The 20,006-nt window shown below is 40.2% G+C and overlaps 1 protein-coding gene and 1 long non-coding RNA gene across 2 annotated transcripts in view; one reads left to right on the top strand and one right to left on the bottom strand.

Annotated features, from left to right (window-relative positions):
* Positions 1-20,006, top strand: part of LOC148346230 (uncharacterized) — a 145,123-nt gene that overhangs the window by 88,321 nt on the left and 36,796 nt on the right. The gene's annotated exons all lie outside the window — the stretch shown is intronic.
* On the bottom strand, positions 7,244-19,488 carry fam89a (family with sequence similarity 89 member A). The gene is made up of 2 exons (XM_088324790.1): positions 19,025-19,488; positions 7,244-10,970 (listed from the first exon to the last, which is right to left on the bottom strand). Exons 1-2 carry the CDS (start codon positions 19,271-19,273, stop codon positions 10,686-10,688), a joined length of 534 nt encoding a protein of 177 aa, XP_088180916.1. The 5' UTR covers positions 19,274-19,488; the 3' UTR covers positions 7,244-10,685.

Below are 20,006 nucleotides of genomic sequence, written 5' to 3'. Positions count from 1 at the left end.
TCGAGTGCTAAAAAGCACATAGAAGAATTCCTATACAGCACTTCAGTGACCCAAACGCATCATTTTACTTTTACAATCAAAATTATCCCGAGATACTACTAAAACAATCCTAAAACCATTGCGTAACCTTGCACGCGAGTGGCAGGCCCCGGATTTGCTGCGGATTATGTTAATCTGCTTTAATCTGCAGATGGCCATTCGTGCTGCACGGGCCGCTCTCAGAATCACTCTCAATTTTCACCTTTCATTCATTCTCATGCTGCCTGCTGTAGCTCACTGATTGTGCATATCTGCTAATACATGCAGGAAGTATGCTAAGTAGCTCATTTACACACATTATACTCACAGGATTCTGCTCGACTTTGTCCCCGAAATGGGCTTCTGCGCATGTTGTGAATATTTTGTGGATCCTGTTCGAGAAAAATACATTTGAAAACGTTTGTTTGTGGCCTTTTATAGGCACAATGCAAAACAACCTTATCAAACACTGACAATAACAACATACTTTAGCTAGCGGCATCGTACGGCTTTTACAACAAATACACGAAACCACACACGATTAGCCGTGTTTAGGTAGTACAAACGACCGCTCGCTTTTGGTATCATAAAGTCAAACTTGAGATGAAATGTGACAGGAGAATATACTTACGTCGCCGAGTTCCTCCTTGATAAACTGAGCGCCACATAAGAAGGGGGTGAGGTGGGAGGAGGGGGTGAGCGAAGCGTAACTCACCATGACTAAGCATTGTGTCAGGGCCTCCCCCTCCCCTTCACAATAAGAGTGTCCACACCGTGTCCTCAGTTGAAATAAGCTCGCGCTCAATGGCGTCAAGTCAATAAATGCTTTTATTGAGAAGGTAAGGTCTATTTTTTTAGACCCGCAAAGCTCTGAACCCGCAAAAGTGGAACCGCGAACTAGATAGATAGATAGATACTTTGTTCATCCCCGAAGGGAAATTCACATTTCCAGCAGCATCCCTGAGCTGAGAACAATCGAAAATAACACGGGAGCTGCTGGAGTGGCTGCCATTCGTGACGGCGCCGGAAGAAAAGATTCAATTTGAATCATGTACAAACAAACAAACAAACAATTGAATCATGTACAAACAAACAAACAAACAAAATATTCATGTTTCAATAAGTGGAGTGTTAATAAAATGGGGGGAAAAATAATTTCTGATACTGATATAACCAGGTAAAACTAATTTTAAGTTACCTGTCTAAATGAATGTTGTGCCATCTCACCTTTCCCACTCTCTCTCCTCTCACCTTTCCCACTCTCTCTCCTGCAGTTGACTTGCTGCTGCTCGCTCCTGAAACTAATACTTACCTCTTTGTGTATTGTGCAGTCCCTTCTCAAATAGAACGCACTATTGCATGCACTGGAGATTTGCAATAAGTCTCAAGCTCAATCAGGTTGGATGGGAGACGTTTATGCACAGCCATTTTCAGATCTCTCCAGAGATGTTCGATCGGATTCAAGTCTGGACTCTGGCTGGGCCACTCCAGGACATTCACGGAGTGGTTCTGAAGCCAATCTTTTGAGATCTTGGCTGTGTACTTTGGGTCGTTGTCCTGCTGAAAAATGAACCTTCGCCCCAGCCTGAGGTCAATAGCGCTCTGGAGCAGGTTTTCATCCAGGATATCTATATATATTGCTGCATTCATTTTTCCTTCTATCCTGACTAGTCTGCCAGTTCCTGCTGCTGAAAAATATCCCCGCAGCATGATGCTGCCACCACCATGCTTCACTGTAGGGATGGTATTGGCCTGGTGATGAGCGGTGCCTGTTTTCCTCCAAACATGGCGCCTGGCATTCACACCAAAGAGTTCAATCTTTGTCTCATCAGACCAGAGAATTTTGTTTCTCATGGTCGCTCAGGGATGCTGCTGGAAATGTGAATTTCCCTTCGGGGATGAACAAAGTATCTATCTATCTATCTATCTGAGAGTCAATCAGGGGCTTTTTGGCAAATTCCAGACGGGCTTCCATGTTCCTTTTACTAAGGAGTGGCTTTTGTCTGGCCACTCTACCATACAGGCCTAATTGGTGGATTGCTGCAGAGATGGTTGTCCTTCTGGAAGGCTCTCCTCTCTCCACAGAGGAACGCTGGAGCTCTGACAGAGTGACCATCGGGTTCTTGGTCACCTCCCTGACTAAGACCCTTCTTCTCCGATCGCTCTAGCGAGGTTCCACTGTACTACACTATAATACATAAAACATGTGCACAAAGGAAGTTGTCTGAAGCCGAAGCTTTTAAGAGCTTACCCCTAATTCCATTTTTTTTTAGATTCAAAATCAAAATGAAAAGAATACCTTACCCCACAAAAGGGAAATTGGAAAACAAATTAATTTCAAACCTACAATTGTACTGCTAGTAACTCATATAACATAATACTTAAAGAAACTTAATTATTAAACCAGCCTCGTAGCTGGGTGTGCCAGGCCTCCTCACCGAGGAGCCAAGGTTCACGGCCTTCTTTGTCCCCATTGTCCAAAGGGGCAAAGGCCAGGTGGAGACGCAATCCCATTTTGGGGTGGCATTTCCATTTTTGGCCAAGCCGCTTAATCAGCAAAACCAAAAATGCCAAATCAGCGTATTTTTCACTTCTGGGGTAACTTACCTGACTGCCTGTAAAAGATGGTGTTGTTATTCAATGTTACTTAGGCCTGGGAGAGTGGAATGTCTTTCTGGGAACAAATGCTGAGTCAACAAAATGTGCTGAGTCAGCTTTTTTGGGGGCATTTTTCCACATCTAGAGTAATCAACCTGACTGCCTGTAAAAGATGGTGTTGTTATTCAATGTTACTTAGGCCTGGGAGAGTGGAATGTCTTTCTGGGAACAAATGCTGAGTCAACAAAATGTGCCGAGTCAGCTTTTTTGGGGGCATTTTTCACATCTAGGGTAACCTACCTGACTGCCTGTAAAATATGGTGTTATTCAATGTTACTTAGACCTGGGAGAGTGGAATGTCTTTCTGGGAACCAATGCTAAATCAACAAAACGTGCTGAGTCAGCTTTTTTGGGGCATTTTCCACATCTAGGGTGACCTACCTGAATGCCTGTGAAAGAAGGTGGTTATAAAATTTCCCTCCCCTTTTTCATCCTGTTTTGATGTGTCCTCCCATAAAAAACATTTTTTATTGCGCACATGGCCATCATTCAAATGTCTGGCCACATTTTTCTGTACTTGCCATGTTTTTTTTTCTCAATATAATCTATGAAATACTTTGAACTAGTCCTATTGCATTTGGAGTTTTCTACTTAGCGTCAGTTACTTTTAATTCAAGCTTTTATTTATAAAGTAATATTGTTCTTAAATTTTATGGTTCTAAACCAGGAAAATGGTCTCTTTGTAAACAATTATACGAAAAAAATAGAAATTGTGCTTATAAATGCAAACGAGAACATGTTTCTAGGCTTTTTTCCTATATGTAGTGCCGACACGCAATGAAATATCTCTAAAATAGCTAGCGCTCTTTTCCCCTGCCACCCTGGTTCTTTTTTTCCAGCCGACAGGTGAGATCCGGGGAAGGGGGAGAATTGAGATACCCTTTCCCTTTCAAATACATTTGCACCTAGGGTTTGTATGTATACGGCCAGTTGAACTCATTCTCACCTGAGATTGTGAGGGTATGGAGTGCAGTTACCTGGTATTGCTGCCAAAATACCACGTTTCTTTTTGTATCATGAACACCCCTACAGGGTTCGTACGGGTGCTTAAAATCTGTGAAAAGATTTGAATTTAAAGTTGGGTGAAGTGCTTGTAAATGCTTGAAACTGTCGCCATGTTTCACAACAAGTCTGCTTAGAAATGACGCCAAGAATGCTCTCTGGTGGCTCCGCTTCGCCATTGCATTTCTTTCTTCGTGATTGATGGCAGCTGGCATTAGTTTGTATGCCATGGGGTGTCGTCGCCCCAGACGGGTCACACCTAGATGGACAGGTGCGTGTTACGCCTAAACAGGGCGGCGGTAGCTCAGGAGGTAGAGGGCTCGTCTCGGGATCAAGAGATCGCAGTTCGAATCCTGGCTCCTCAGTGTTACATGGTGAAGTGTCTTTGGGTAAGACACTGAACCCCTAATAAGCAGGTTAGCGCCTGACTGGTTGGAGTTCCTCTTGTTGCTTTTCAAAATAAAGTTCTCCAATTGGTTGATAATTGGCGAAAGTTCATTCGGACACACAATTAAATAATTCTCTGGCATTAAACATGACTCACATATGCAAATCGTGAATATTTTGTTTAAAAATAAACACTTTTGGGGTTTCAAATCTTTGCTGGATAGAAGTAGGATTTTGCACCTTTATGGAAAAAATGTACTTTGTGTATTGTAAAATTCGTCTAGAAATCTAGAAAATGAAATTTGTGTATGTTTATACAATGAGAAACACACGCAAAAAAACTTTGTCATGTTTTTAATAAATCGATATCGCCCAGAAAAGCAGCGGCCATTTTGTTTAGGGATAAATGACGTTTGGAAAATAAAAACGACGCTTTTGGCTTTTTTCGAGAAAATGTTACAATCCGAAAGCACGACGCGGCAGCCGGTTTTGTAGTAACGTTAAATATGGAAGCATATTTAGCAGACATGGGACCAAGTCACACATGTGCAAGTCTCAAGTAAGTCTCAAGTCTTCACCTTCAAGTCCCAAGTAAGTCCCAAGTATTTTTTTCTTGGGCAAGTCAAGTCACAAGTCAAGTCCCGAGTCTTAGATTGCCAAGTCCAAGTCAAGTCACAAGTCATAAAAACAGCGACTCGAGTCGACTCGAGTCCAAGTCACTAAGTCTCAAGTCCCCATGTCTGATATTTAGCACTCGACTGATATATTGCTTACCATCAAGCTGCTGGTGCTCACTTTTTAGACGTACTTGTACGTTTTTTTTCAGGTACTTGTTGAATTTTGTGAGTATTTTGTCGCACGGAGCAACTTTGAGGTAAGTGTATCCGCTCTGATGGAAGGATGCTACGTCGAAGAGGTGAAAGAGTGTGAAAAGTCTTGTAGTACACGATAAAACAACACAATGGTATACGTTTGTCGCGTACATGAAAGAATTTTACAATATGGAGGATTGATTCGCCAGATGTAGAAATAAAGGCGTAAATACAAAAATATGCCGAAATGTAATATCTAATTATAGAACGTGAATGCAATGTATTCGTTTGTTTATGCAGTTTGTAATTTATTCCGGTATTTTAGTCGTGTATTTGGTCATTTGTCGTGTTTTTCCTCATGTATTGTCATTTGTCCTGTGTTTATGATGTCATATATTTTGTCATGTATAAGTCATTAGTAGTGTATTTTGTCAATTGTCATGTCATTTTTCAAATGTCATGTCATTTGTTCTGTTTTTATTGTGATTTTGTCGAGTATTTTGTCGTTTTTTGAATATTTTGTCGAGTATTTTGTCATTTTTTGAGTATTTTGTCATTTTTTGAGTATTTTGTCAAGTATTTGGTCATTTGTCGAGTATCTGGTCATTTGTCGAGTATTTTGTCGAGTATCTGGTCATTTGTCGAATATTTTTTCATTTGTCGAGTATTTTGTCAATTGTAATGTAATTTGATGTGCATTTTGTCAATTGTCATGTAATTTGTCGTGTATTTTGTCATTTGTCCTGTTTTTATTGTGATTTTGTTATATTTTGTCGTGTATTAGGTCATTTGTCGTGTATTTTGTCATTTTTTGAGTATTCTATTGTGTATTAGGTCATTTGCCGTGTATTTTGTCATTTGTCGAGTATTTTGCCGTGTATTTTGTCATTTGTCGAATATTTTGTCGTGTATTTTGTCATTTGTCGAATATTTTTTCATTTGTCGAGTATTTTGTCAATTGTAATGTAATTTGATGTGCATTTTGTCAATTGTCATGTAATTTGTCGTGTATTTTGTCATTTGTCCTGTTTTTATTGTGATTTTGTTATATTTTGTCGTGTATTAGGTCATTTGTCGTGTATTTTGTCATTTTTTGAGTATTCTATTGTGTATTAGGTCATTTGCCGTGTATTTTGTCATTTGTCGAGTATTTTGCCGTGTATTTTGTCATTTGTCGAATATTTTGTCGTGTATTTTGTCATTTGTCGAATATTTTGTCTTGTATTTTGTCATTTGTCGAATATTTTGTCTTGTATTTTGTCATTTGTCGAATATTTTGTCTTGTATTTTGTCATTTGTCGAGTATTTTGTCGTGCATTTTATCATTTGTCGAGTATTTTGTCGTGCATTTTATCATTTGTCGAGTATTTTGTCTGGTATTTTGTCATTTGTTGAGTTTTTTGTTGTGTGTTTTGTCATTTGTCGAGTATTTTGTCGTGTATTTTGTTATTTGTCGAGTATTTTGTCGTGTATTTGGTCATATGTCATTTTGTCGTGTATTTTGTCATTTGTCATGTAATTTGTCGTGTAATTTGTCAATTATCGTGTAGTTATTAGTGGTGTATTTTGTTGAGTATCATGTATTTCATTATTTGTTGTGTATTTTGTGGTGTATTTTGTGGTGTATGTAGTCATTAGAAATGTATTTTGGAATTTAGCATATGTTGTCATTTATCGCGTACTAAATCACTAGTGGTGTATTTTGTCGTGTATTTTGTCATTTGACGTGTATTTTGGCATGTATTTATTCATTAGTATTGTATTTTGTAATATATTGTGCATTTTGTTATTTGTCGTATTTTTTCATATTTTCAATTTGTATAGTTTTGACAGGAGAGATTTTTAATTCATTTAATGTTTAAGTTTGTTTATTCTGGAATAATATTCAGTTTTAAATTCATATTTATGTTTTTTGTTTTGTTTATTTTTTTAAAAAAAAAGGAAAGTTTTAGTATATTTAATAAATATTTATCCTATTCAGCCCGCGACCAAAGGTGTGGTTTGAGTTCTGGCCCTCTGTATAATTAAATTTGACACCCCTGTTTTAGAAATACAACAAATAGGAGACCCCTGCTCTCAACTATAAAAAACATAAAATACTGATGCTACAAACTGCAAAAATATATGAATTCATTGCATTTATGTCATATATTTAGGTATTATGTGAGTTATTCATATATTGGCATATAATTGTAGGTATTTAAACATGTACTTCTACATTTGGCAGCATGGGTCCTCCGTTCTTCTACACAATCCGAGCAACGCAATTTCCTATAGGTTTGTAGCATACGTAAGAGTAATTCGAGTGAAAACCGATTGGAGACTTCATAAACAATACAGCGATAGACCGGAAAAAATTGTGACTATTCCCGTGTAGTTTGTATTAGCTGTTAGCATAACAATCCTGAAAACACTGATTCGTGAAGGCACTGGTAGTGAAAACATCCAATGACCGTGTGCGTTTGGGAGGGTGAGATAACTAAAAGGGACAAAAACATTCACTGATACATTTCGAGTATTTTTCATGGAGAGCTGCATATTGCCATTGCGTGATCGCCATTTTGTAAATGGCCACTTCCTTAAAAAAACCCGCGACGGCGACCATTTTGGGCTCATATCGAATTCTTAACCGTGAAAAATTCCAGCAAAATCCGAATAACACCCAAAAACGAGGTTATGCACTTAGATACAGGGTTTACTGAGTGTAAAATAGCCAATGTATATAGTAGGCTTTCTATGCGCCTGTTGTGTTGTTAAACAAGAATCGCGTTAGCGCTTATTAGCGTAAGCTAAAGGCACAATGAACCCGATGCTACCGTGCGGAGACATTCTTTTCCCATGTTCTTTTTTTTACATTTCTTCATCGTAACAGCGGCCGTCTTTAGTAGTGTACGACAAAGACGGTAATTTCGAACGTGGCGTTAGCTTGACATAAAGACCCTGTGTTCGAGCGATCGCTACGAAAATCCAAAATCTTCATTCTTGCGAGCACTTTCACAATCTTGTGCTTCTCGAGTGGTTCGTAAACATTAGAGCGCTAATACATGGAAAGCTACAAGGGTCAAAATCGACTCGATCGATCAATCTTTTGGTGTGTAATTTCACAAGGCTAAATTGTAAAGACATTCCTCTCGAAACGGATTTGTTTCTCGATATTCCGGCCTGATGCTTCACTGAAATTGGAAATCTCAAAACTTGTTTTTTTCCACAAAACATTCAGAGCTAAAAATAATTGTGGAAAAATAACCCAATACAATTTAAATTCTGTGTCAAAGTTTTAAAGGGACAGTATATATTTTCTGACCACTAGATGTTGTTGTATGGTGTAGTTTAGCCAAAACGAGTGCTAAAAAGCACAAGGAAGACTACGAACTACAAAGACTCTACAAAGTGACCAAAACGTACCATTTCACTTCTTTTTTTGCCTAGCCCAGACATGTCCAAAGTCCGGCCCGAGGGCCAGTTACGGCCCGTGATCAAATTTTTACTGGCCTGTTGCCTCTGTCATTAAAATAATAATAATAGGCCTACCAATAATGTTGACCGCAGTACAAAGTACATTTAAAAAAAAAATGTTTTCACCATTTCAGCCCTTTAGCCACATTGCCCTTGGTTTTCTGTGAGAAATTCCGCCCAACCTATTCTTGACTGTAAATTAAAAAAAAAGAAAGTTGACTGTGAGGGTCGTGGAAATTGTTTTCACCAAAATCCAAAACAACTGAACATGCCTAATTTACCAAAAGACAGTGGCTGTTTTCAAAGAATATCAAGAGGCAATGCAAGACGAAACATGCCGACTACAAAAAAACGATCTGAAATGAACGCTGTGAAAAGGTGAAGCAACTGGAAGCTGTTTTAACGGCATGACCGCGCTTTATCACAAGCGAGTCAAATAAAAATGCTGCAAAGGCGAGCTACGAGGTCACGACTGATCGGCAGGCACTGCAATCCTTTCACGGAGGGTAAATTTATCAAAGACTGCTCAAAGAACGCCAGGCTGAATAGTCGACCCTCACACATTTTCAGCTTACCAAATCCGGCCCGCTTTCTAAAATCTTTGGACACCTCTGGCCAAGTCTTTCCCCAAAGCTTTTTGTTCTCTTTGGGTTTCCGTAGCTGCAAGATTAAGTCAGCTTCCTCTAGGTAAGGCTCAAGTTATGTAAAATAAATGCGAATGTCTCGCCCGTTGAGTATTTAATTTTTTTTTCTTATATAATGGTTCACGTATCTTTTGCTTATCATTTCAAGCAATAGTTCTTTTTGAACCAATTCAGTTTTTCAAACCACTGAGTAATACACACTGTCCCTTTAACACAGCATTAAAGCTGTGAAGCAGCCTCAAAATCCCTGATTCATTATTACAGTTTTGCGGAAACGTTTACAATGTCAGCTAAAATCCTTAAATTAAAAAAAAAAAAAAAAATCCCCTTTGTAATCTCGTTCGGTTTGAAAAAATAAAAATAAAATCATGGTTGGCTACAAATTTTCTCCGACACTTCAAATATTGCGTCATTTTACACTATATAATAAATACTACAACTTTGTTCATACATGTATATGTAAACCCGCCAGATATTTTAGGTGACTGGAGATGTTCATGATAATAAAAAAAAAACCATTCCACGTACAGTGTGTTACCATATTTTCCGGACTATAAGGCACCTAAAAACCCCAAGTTGGCCAGAATTTTGAAAGTGCGGCTTATAAACTGGTGCGCCTTATATGTGCATTCAATTAGAGATAGATAGGGTATTTAGTCGTTTCTGATACAATACCGCTGACCACAATTGCAAAACATTGAATGTAACGGGAATCAAACCTGGGTCGCAGCTGTGAAGAAGGCTGAAACCTAACCGATAGACCACCAGTGATACAGATAACTTATGAAAAGGCATTTTTTAAATATCTGATTATAACACTGTTTTTTACTCACCACAAATTCGTCCCGAAAGATCTAAATAAACCTAAAGTGTAATACACCAAGGAGTTGTTTCCTTTGTCGTGCTTCTTTGCGTTTATAACTTACAATAACATTTGTTTCTGGCACTGTGAGTAAAAACACAGTGATAATCCTAGAATATCTAAAGCAGGGACGTCAAACAGTTTTGTTACGGTGGGTGTGTGGCATAGCGTCCTGCTTGCAAACTTTGCCTGGCTTTTATTGGCTACTTCCGTCAAAGCTTGCCTCTGATTGGCTGACGCTGTTAAAACCCGAATTGTAGTTGGTCAAACGCTCCACCACTCTAATAAAAAAGGAGAAAAAGACACAAATGTGGGACTATAAATCCTTGGAAAAAAATGCTGAGTCTTGCGATTACTCAATCGCACTACGTTACATCACAATATCGATTAGATTTAGGTTAATTGCGCAGCCCTGGCACTTTGGCTGCCGCAACCTAGGTTCGATTCCTGTTGCACGCAATGTTTCGCGACGGTGGTCAGCGACATTGTTATACTGATCAATAATATATACCGTAAGTGTATAAAATGCAGTTATACACAAATAACTACAGTAGTTTTTACTGTAGTTTTAAATCTATGTGGCTTATAGTCCACTGTGCCTTGTATATGAAAAATGCATGTCAAAAGACTTTTTTGGGGGTGCGCCTTATAATCCAGTGCGCCCGATTGCGCGAAAAATACGGTATTCTTATTTTTTTTTAAAATGTAGTCAAGTCCTATGGTATTTCCCCAGGGGTGGTGCGATGGATCTGCTGGTTGTGCCCTTTTCGGTGTAAAGGGGGCCCCACTGAGGCGAGTGCATCACATTCCTCGGTGCAAATGTTACGAAAATACCACATGGAGGCCTCAGATGGTGACACGAAAAGACTCCCAGCTGTCGTCTTTTCCGACCCCAGCGTTGCCGTCCGCTCCCGCGCCGGCCCCCAGCTCGTCCCCGTCCGGGTTCTCGCTGGTAGGCGTGGCCCCCGATTCGGCGTAGTATTCGTCGTCCTCGTCGAAGTAGCCGTTCTCCATCATGCTCAGGCTGGAGGCGGCGCTCAAGTCCTGGCAGCTGCCCTTGTACTCCTGGATGGACTCGTGCAGGGACCACAGCTGACACAGCAGGGACATATCCTGCTGTCGCAATCCCACCTGGAGGGGCCGCCAAAGAGACGCATCATAAATACAAGTGCGGTGGTACCTCTCAAGACAATTTCAAAACAAGAGTTTTGATCGGGATAAAAATATTGCCCCGCATGTGGCTGAAAATCCAGGTAACAAGCATTCCCAGAGCCTACCACTAGAGACCGCTCTAGAGCACTCATCGCTTTTGACTGCTCACTGCCAGCATCTCCAATCCAGTTTGCACATGCAAGCTACTACAGGAAAAAAAGATAAAAAGTTTTTTGTGTGTATGTTCGATTAAAGTTTAAGTTTAATTCTGCAATAAATTCATACGTATCATTACAGTCTCCTGATTTTATACCAGTCAAGCTCAGCCAGTTGATACTCATCTGATTGGTTGCAATTCTCTTTATTAAGCGATAATAAAACTTAAACAACGCGGCACAAATTTACTCACAGCAAGACGGACTACGTTGAATACTGCGACAATATTAGCAGGCTATGACGTTGACGTCTGCCATCAGTGACAGAGACTATCCGGGTTGGGGCCTAAATGGGCAAGACGAGATTGGTCTTTTTTTAAATGTTTTCCGAATTAAAATTCTTTACGGCGTACACAATTTGAAATGAGCAAAAAATGGATCAAATACGGGGAAAACGTACAAGTTGACAGGTATGCCATCTCCATCACCCCTCCTCTGCAACAAGCACACACCTTCATTTGGGCAACTGCCTTCAAAGTAAGTGCTCATAATAAACCTGCAGTTTATTTCATTGATATAGGCATTGGATGCTTTTTGGGAGGACAAGAACTGACACTTTTTGTTAAATTTCGTATCAGGAAAATTTGCTTGTGACGCGAGCAATTTGAGCTACAAGCGTGATCCTGGGGGGAATTAAGCTCGTATGAAGAGGTACCACTGGTTTACAGTGTTCTCGTTTGCCCGCGTCCCTGCGTCCTAGACGCATCATTTTTGCTGGGGACGCATAGTGTCAAATCAACGTGCGTCCCCAGGACGCAACGTTTTTGACACAAAATTGTCATTATTACCCGATTACTTTTTTTTTTTAACAAAGATTTTCCGCACTCCAAACTTTTCGTCAGGCAGATCCGCCATTGTTGTTTTGGTCTCGCGGTTTGAATTTTCGTCTACACGCAGAGATCTCGTTGCCTTGAGATTACGTCATTGTTGTGGTGCTTGTCGTCGAGGGAAAGAGAAGTATGCCTCTGAAAAAACAGTTACGATAAGGTGAAAATCAACACAAAATTGGTTATTTCTTCAGTGTCAGTAATAAGTCGAAACATAATGCAGAAAATGATATCAGCGGCAATAATTCCGGCACGAAAAAAAGACGGAAAAATTCTTCGGAAGATCGCAAAGGCAAGGAAAACACGCGTGTTGAAGCGAACGATTCAACGAAAGAAAATAAAAAAATACTCCTAGCAAGAAGAGGACTTTTCTGCCAAAATTGACTCAATTATATTTCTGGTTACGCTATGAGGAGGATGATAATGGAGGCTACATGTTCTGTGATGCGTGTACACAGCGTGACAAAAAAACTGGATTGCATAAATCATTTTGCAATACGAACTTTCAGAAAAGCACATTGGATCGGCACAACGACAATAAAAACCACAAATTAGCTAGGGAAATTCTGTTGCTGCAGGAAGAGAGAGGCAAGTATGAATGGATACGACATCAAAAAGAAGACTTGGCCATGCTTTCACTGCTAAAAATAGTTAAGTGGATGGCAGTATTTTCAGTATTTTGTATAATGTGCAATATTGTGAACTGAAAAATCTTGTAGTGATCACTGATTTGTAATACCAATAAACTATGATGATTAAAACTGAATGAATATATCGATTTATATATTTGTCGCCGATTTACAATTTCAGATTTTTGAGCATGCGAGTCCCCGGGACCAGGGGTCATCAGTAATTGATTTTTGGAAAAAAAAATTAATATTTAAGTGCGAAAAAATTAAAATTGATTTTTTTGCGGCAAGGCCAATTAATGGGTATTTATTGGATTTCTAGCCATTAATTGGTAATTTAATGGTATACTAGCCGTGTCAATATGGTCGAACAAACTGGTCCCTCTAATCTAATCTAACCATTTTTTCCTTCGGTCCCATAACCGTGCGAAGATTACAATCAATACAGCGTAGTAGTAGTGGTGTACAACGTGTGCGTATGGGCATCCACGACGTACGTGCTTGAGGCAAAACGTGAGCCAATCAACAAGCCCGATTTTGTCCCGACCAATAAAAAGCTGCTTTGCAACCACACTATGTACGTACAGCTACCGTGTTTCCCCGAATATAAGGCCGGCCTTACTTCAAAATCATCGTCAAAAATTGAGGTTTTGAAATAAAAATATGTGCAAAAGTAATACATTTTCGCTAAAAATTTCTTAGAAAAGCATTGCCGTTGTTAAATAACGTTGATATCTACGGTTTTCATAGGTAATATGAGCCTCTTATTTGCAGGAAGGTTGAATTTCATTTCTCATAAAAAGCTGGGCCTTATATTCAGGGTGGGTCTTATAATGGGGGAAGCACGGTAGCTTACGCGTATGCATGCACTGTCCCGATTGTGCGTGTATGTGACCTTGACCGCATACGAAATGCTCGCGCGGCGTGAAAAGTTGCACGTTTGTTGACGCAATCGACTAACAAAAAACACGAATATTTTCGCAATTAATGGGTTGCAATAATTGCTAATTATTTAAATTTTGCAATAAATGGATTTATGAATTTAAGCAACCATTCCATTATTTTTTCACAGTTAATGGCATTAATTTTTCACCAATCATTTATTGCTGACCCCTGCCCGGGACCCATCACTTTTCACAGCTAAAATGAACACTGGGTATATTGCGGTTTCCAACTCTTCTACTACATTCATGAAGCATTTCTATCATGATGCATGAAATACTACTTTTTGGTCCAGTGTAAAACTATTCTGAAAAACACCAGTGACCAATTTTAAATGTAGCATCTAAAAAAACGCACGATTTGAAAAAGAATGTACTTCCTAGATGGGGACAATTGATAAATGTGACTAAATCTTTGCTTTCAAATTTTTCAAGACTTTCGAAATTGGATTCAAGACATTTTAAGGACAATCAAGGCCTTGTTTTAAGAATAATGAATTAAATGCCTTTCAAGGCTTTAAGGATCGGCGGGAATTCCGCAAATTAGTGCTGCACGATTAACCGAAATCTAATTCACATTGCAATATGACGTAGTAACATTATGTACGTAACATCCTACATGTCCACATTTCTTGTGTAAATTTTAACCTCATCTTCTTTGTTCCTTTATCTTCTTTGTTTTCTTTTATTCTCACTGTTAAATGTGAACCTGGAGTGCCACGCCCAATTTCGTTGACAAAATATGTTCAACCCTTTTTGTAACAATGACAAGAAAGATATATTCTATTCTATTCTAGTGCGATTATGTCATCGCAACACACTGCGGTTTGAGCCTCGTGTGAGTAAACAGATACCTAAGATACTAACAAAGCATACCCAAAAGAGGGCGCTGTTTTCCTAATGAAACATATCAATAGGATTAACACCTCGTGTTTTCTTCATTTTAAGGACCACTTTAGTACTTTTCTACAGCTAACATTTAAAGTTAGTAAAACATTCAAGGGGATATTCTGGGTGAGTGGTTAGCGCGTCCGCGGCACAGCTCTGAGGTCGTGGGTTCTAATCCAGCTACCAGTCTTCCTGTGTGGAGTTTGCATGTTCTCCCCGTGCTTGCGCAGGTTTCCTCCCACCTTCAAAAAACATGCATGGCAGGTTAATTGACCGGTCACAATTGTCCCTAGGTGTGAGTTGTCTGAATGTGTGCAACTGTCTGCAACTGGCTGGCAACCAGTTTAGGGTCTCCCCTGCCCACTGTCCAATGATAGCTGGAAGGGGCTCCAGCACCTTTGCGACCGTACTGAGCATAAGCGGTCCAGATAATGCACAGGTGTCAAACAGGCGGCCCCGATAAGGCCCGCTAAGGGATTGAATCCGGCCTGCGAGACAACACTCAGAGAAGCGCAAGAGAAAAGTGAGCTGCAGGTTGAAATATGTCAACTTGATGTTGCCAAAGAAAGGCGCCTCGAACAAAGACACTGTCCTTGTATTTATTTCTGTCTCTCTCTTCCACACCTTTTCTCCCTCTCTGTCTCTTTCACTCTCTGTGTCTCTCTTTTTCTCTTCCTTTGTTGCCCTTTGTTTCTTTCTCTCTCTGTGTCTTTTTAACCTCTTTTGCTTTAACCTCCTTTTTTCCTTTTCTCTTCCTACCCTTTGCGCTTTATTTTCTCTTTTCTCTCCTTCTGTCTTTCTATTTCTCTTTGGATTTCTTTCTTCCTCTCCCTTCCTTTTTCCCCTCTCTCACAACGTTTTATCTCTCTTGTTTCTCATGCTCTCTCCCTCTCTCTCTTTTTCTTTCTTTGTCCTGCCCTCTCTCCTTTTCCCTCCCTCTTTCTCTTATTTCTTTATCTCTCTTTTTCTTTCTCTTTAATCTACTAGTCAGAATGTTTGTTCTATCGTGTGGCCCCCCGAGTTAAAATGATTTTGACACCCCTGAGATAATGGATGGTTGGATGGATGGGATATTCTAGGTTTTTAACAACACAGTGGCATGACATTTTGACCCTAAGTCAACAGGAGGGTTAAGTAAAAAAAAAAAATCAACACTAGTACAAGAAAAATGAAATTTCTTTTAAAATAGAAAATCTAATCGCAAATACACAAATGTGGTCCTATCACCGTGTAGAACCTGACCTGGCAAGCTTTTACAGTGCACAAAAGAATGTTTGACATGTAGACGGAATCCCCCTCCCCGCCCAACCTCTTCACTTCCTTTCCCTTAGGCGAGCCAAAGCAGCTCTCACCAAGTCCTCCCCTGTGGTTCTTCCGACAACTTGATGAAAAACAAAATCCCTTTCGCCAGGGACAGGATACCAAAGCTATGCGGAATCCTATTTGGAAGCCCTTAGGTTGGAGCTTATCTGTTACGTTTGGACAGCAGCCTCTCCCTCGAAGTGGTCACCGGCTAGTATACGGAGAGTCTCTCGGCCTGTTTGAACAATCCCGACACGATGATTTGTTGACTCGGACACTCCGAGTTAACCTCGGGTCAAAAACGTTGGGTAGCAAGCGAAAGTCAAATTGGGTTGGAGCTCCTGTCACAATACAACTTGTCAAAAATGATTTTACAAAAGAAACTAGTGTTCGGGTTTGATTGACGCAGTCAGACAGGTAGGACAACAAAACGGTCCTGTAGCTTTTTCAGCAAACCTTGATTCTTCTTTGAGCTCCACAGTTTCCGTTTACACCTATTCAAGCAAAAACGGGTTGGGTCGTAACTGAATATTCAAAGATTTGGACAATAAATAGTCCAAAATATTTACAAAGTAGTGCTTGGGGACTTGCCTTAGTAATATGAGTCCTACTACTGCTGCCAAGCCAAAATGGATGACCACAATTACAACAACTGATGGGACATTTTTGGGATCATTTTTTTCTTATTTGCTCTTTTTGGCTGACATGGAAAAATTGGCATGTAGTAGCGCTGGGCTATCACTTTGCAGGTAACAGTCGATAATCATTGTGGGAAAAGTAGTTTCAGGTGAAAACATTTTTGACTTAATTCATTTGTAGACATTTTTACCACTCCTGGTCCACATAAAATGATGTGGCAGGCCACATTTGGCCCGTGGGCCATGAGTTTGACACAGGTGTTGAAGTGCAACCAAAAACGAGTGCTACAAATTACAGGGAATATTACATACTACGGAGACTCAAAGTGATCGAATTGCACCAATTTACCCTTCATTTTTTGCCTGACCCTTTTGAAGCTTTTTGAGGCACTCGTAGCAGCAAGATGGTGGTCAATTTTGTCAGCACCTTTTAGGTGAGGCTCATGTTATGTAAAATAAATGCAAAAAAAATGATTTTTTTAAATGCACATTTGGATAATAGTTAAATCAGTGGTCTGACTTCAGGACCCACCATTCGAGAAAAAATAAAAAAAATCAATTTCTCTAATCTAATGAAAGGATTGTGCAATTTAAAGCAGATTATATTCAGAATTTATTCGAGAATCAAAATGACCAACGAACCTATTTTTCCTTACCCATATCACCAACTTTCTAGGAAACCATTATAATGGTAGGAAAAAGGAAATAACACCAACAGAATCACAATTAAATGAAATGTGGTCCTTTTCAAACACATTTGGGACGGCGATGATTGACTGGACAGGAATAAAAGATCAAATCAGAGTATTATTACCATCTACTGATAAGTAGTGTATTTGACCCTCCATTTTTTTTTTTAATTAGCATTATTTTGCTAAGGCAAAGGTCTGGGACCCACTGAAAACAGGGCAGCGACCTAACAATCTATACTTGAATAGATTTTTTTTTGTCCATTAAGCCCATGAACTAAAATATATATATTCGAATTTCTAAAATAACAACGTGTTGTCACTATGTTATTACCAGGTTGATTCTTAAAAATGGGGTCAAATAAACTCAACCAATAAAAAATATATTTAGTTAGGGAATCACAATGACCCAGCACTGACGAGCTATTGTCAGAAGAGGTCCGCGAGCACCTTAACTGTCCTTAGGGGGCACCCTGACGCCCGCCGGCACCAGGTTGGACCCCCTTAGTGTAATACAACTGAAAACGAGTACTAAAAATCCAAAGGAAGACAATACAAACTACAGAGACTGAGACAGAAAACAAAACGCACCATTTTATCTGTCTTTTGCCCAGCCTTTTCCGAGGTTTCCATTTTTTTTAATGTCGTGGCAGCAAGATAGTGGACATGTGTTTCGACCAGGAAGATAAACTTCTCAAGGATTCTCCATCTTCCTCATGCTAAGGTTTTTCTGGCCGTCATGTAGGTTTTAGATCAGGGGATGGTGTAATAGTGGTTTGCAATAGTCTGTGGTATGTACAGCCCTTTGAGACTCTTTGTGATTAAGGGCTATGCGCACAGACACACGCAGACAGAGAGACAGAGAGGCATAGAGAGCCAGAGATGCATAGAGAGAGAGAGAGAAAGAGACAGAGAGAGCAATGCATAGAGAGAGCGATGCATAGAGAGAGCGATACATAGAGAGAGCGATGCATAGAGAGAGAGACAGAGATACATAGAGAGAGATGCATAGAGAGAGAGTGCGACAGAGAGAGCGAGAGAGATGCATAGAGAGAGAGAGAGAGAGAGAGAGGCTGAGAGAGCGAGAGAGAGACAGAAATAACGAGAGAGAGAGGGACAGAGAGAGCGAGAGAGAGACAGGGAGAGCGAGAGAGAGATGCATAGAAAGAGAAAGAGGGAGAGAGAGAGACAGATGCATCGAGAGACAGAGAAAGTGAGAGACAGAGAGCGAGAGAGAGGCGGAGATGCATAGAGATGCATAGAGAAAGAGACAGAGATGCATAGAGAGAGAGAGAGATACATTTATATAGAGAGACAGAGACCTAATACATATACAAGTACAGAGTTTGTGAGAGGCTCTTGGCTTCAGCAACATCTAGTGGACATATTTCAACCTACAGCTCGTTTTACCTCAAGAGGTAAAGCTCTCATCTTGGGATCAATAGGTCCCAGGTTCGATTCCTGGTTCTTCCGTGTTATAAAGTGTCCTTCTTTGGGCAAGACACTGACTCCCTGATGCCCCCTATAAGCAAGTAGTTGCCTTGCATGGTTGACGCCGCTATCGGTGCGAGTGTATGAATGGGTAAGTGTGAAGCACATTGTAAAGCGCTTTGGTTGGTCAGTGACTTGAAAAGCGCTATATAAAAACAAAGCATTTCCATTTACAAATAAACATGACTTGGCCAGGTGGGTCTAAATAATACACACTGCCCCTTTAAGAAATCATAGCTCGAAACACACCTGAAAGTTCCCCATTATTATCAAAGCTAACAACCTCAAATTAAATATGTGCCGATTTTTACACCAAAAATGATATTATTCACGTTTGAAGACGTTCGAAAGCGAGGAGTATAAAACAAAACACGAAAGGAAATAGGAAATAAGAGTCTTCCCCTAAATATTACCATTTCTTTGCGTAGCAAAGCCAGGGCGGCGTCGAGGTTGGCCGGCTTGCTGTTGAGCAGGCTGTCGGCGTTGTTCCTCCCCCGGCTTAAATCGTCTTGAATCATCGTCTTTTTCACGTACATTCGTTCCATGTCCCTCCAAGAGTTGCCGCTCGAGTTGAGCAAACCGCTCAAGCTCTTGGGGAGCGGCGGCAGCCCGTCGATGCACGCCATTCCTCCCGCGGAGCCATTGGCCGACTTCCCGTTCATGGCGACGCCGAAGCAAGCGGGCCCAGGTGGTAGACGAATATGGCTCCGACGATTTTTAATCCGCGGGGAGTTTCTTTGGGTTGGTACAAAATGAATCCGTAGCGTCACACAAAAGGCGGAAAACGTGTCATACTTCACGTTTCCTTAACACGGACGGAGGACTCGTCCCCGGTGTTGTTTCCAGCTAGTGAGGTGTCGGTCGGGAACGAAATGGCACTATGAGACGACTCTTCGAAGTGAACGACGAGAGCAATTCGAAACGCTTCTTATTTCTATATGGGGATGTATCTTTTTCTTTCTGTCCGTCTGTCTCTCTTTCTGTCTTTCTCTCTTTCTGTCTGTCTTTCTTTCTGTCTTTCTCTCTTTCTGTCTTTCTCTCTTTCCTTCTCTCTTTTCCCATTTCACAATCGCTCATTCTTACTCCTTTTTTTCCATATCTTTTATTCAATCTTTTTACTCCAACTTTTTCTTTATATTCTATCTCTTTCGCGCTCCCCTTCTCTTTCCTTTTCTCTCACTCTCTAGCTCTCTTTCACTGTCTCTCATTCTCCCACCCTTTCTTTCTCTATATCTTTCTTTCCTCCTTATATTTCTCCGTTTTAACCACTTTCTAACTCTCTCCCTGTTGGTCTCTATTGTTCCCTCTCCTTCTCTTGATCTGTTTTTTGCCTTTTTCTATCCCTCATTCTATTTTTCCCCCTCTTTATTCTCTTTTTCTACCACTTTCTTTTCT

The sequence above is a fragment of the Urocampus carinirostris genome, chromosome 20 (assembly GCF_059441175.1).
Source record: "Urocampus carinirostris isolate Australia breed hairy pipefish chromosome 20, RoL_Ucar_1.0, whole genome shotgun sequence".
Classification (NCBI taxonomy): Eukaryota; Metazoa; Chordata; class Actinopteri; order Syngnathiformes; family Syngnathidae; genus Urocampus; species Urocampus carinirostris.
This window is presented reverse-complemented; position numbering and strand designations above follow the sequence as displayed.

Bases quoted from the DNA above. Each gene is read 5' to 3' on its own strand.
- fam89a (XM_088324790.1), bottom strand. From the start codon at position 19,273: ATGAACGGGAAGTCGGCCAATGGCTCCGCGGGAGGAATGGCGTGCATC. The intron at 10,971-19,024 runs GTAATATTTAGG...CGGCCCCTCCAG, and splicing joins CTTTGCTACGCAAAGAAATG to GTGGGATTGCGACAGCAGGA.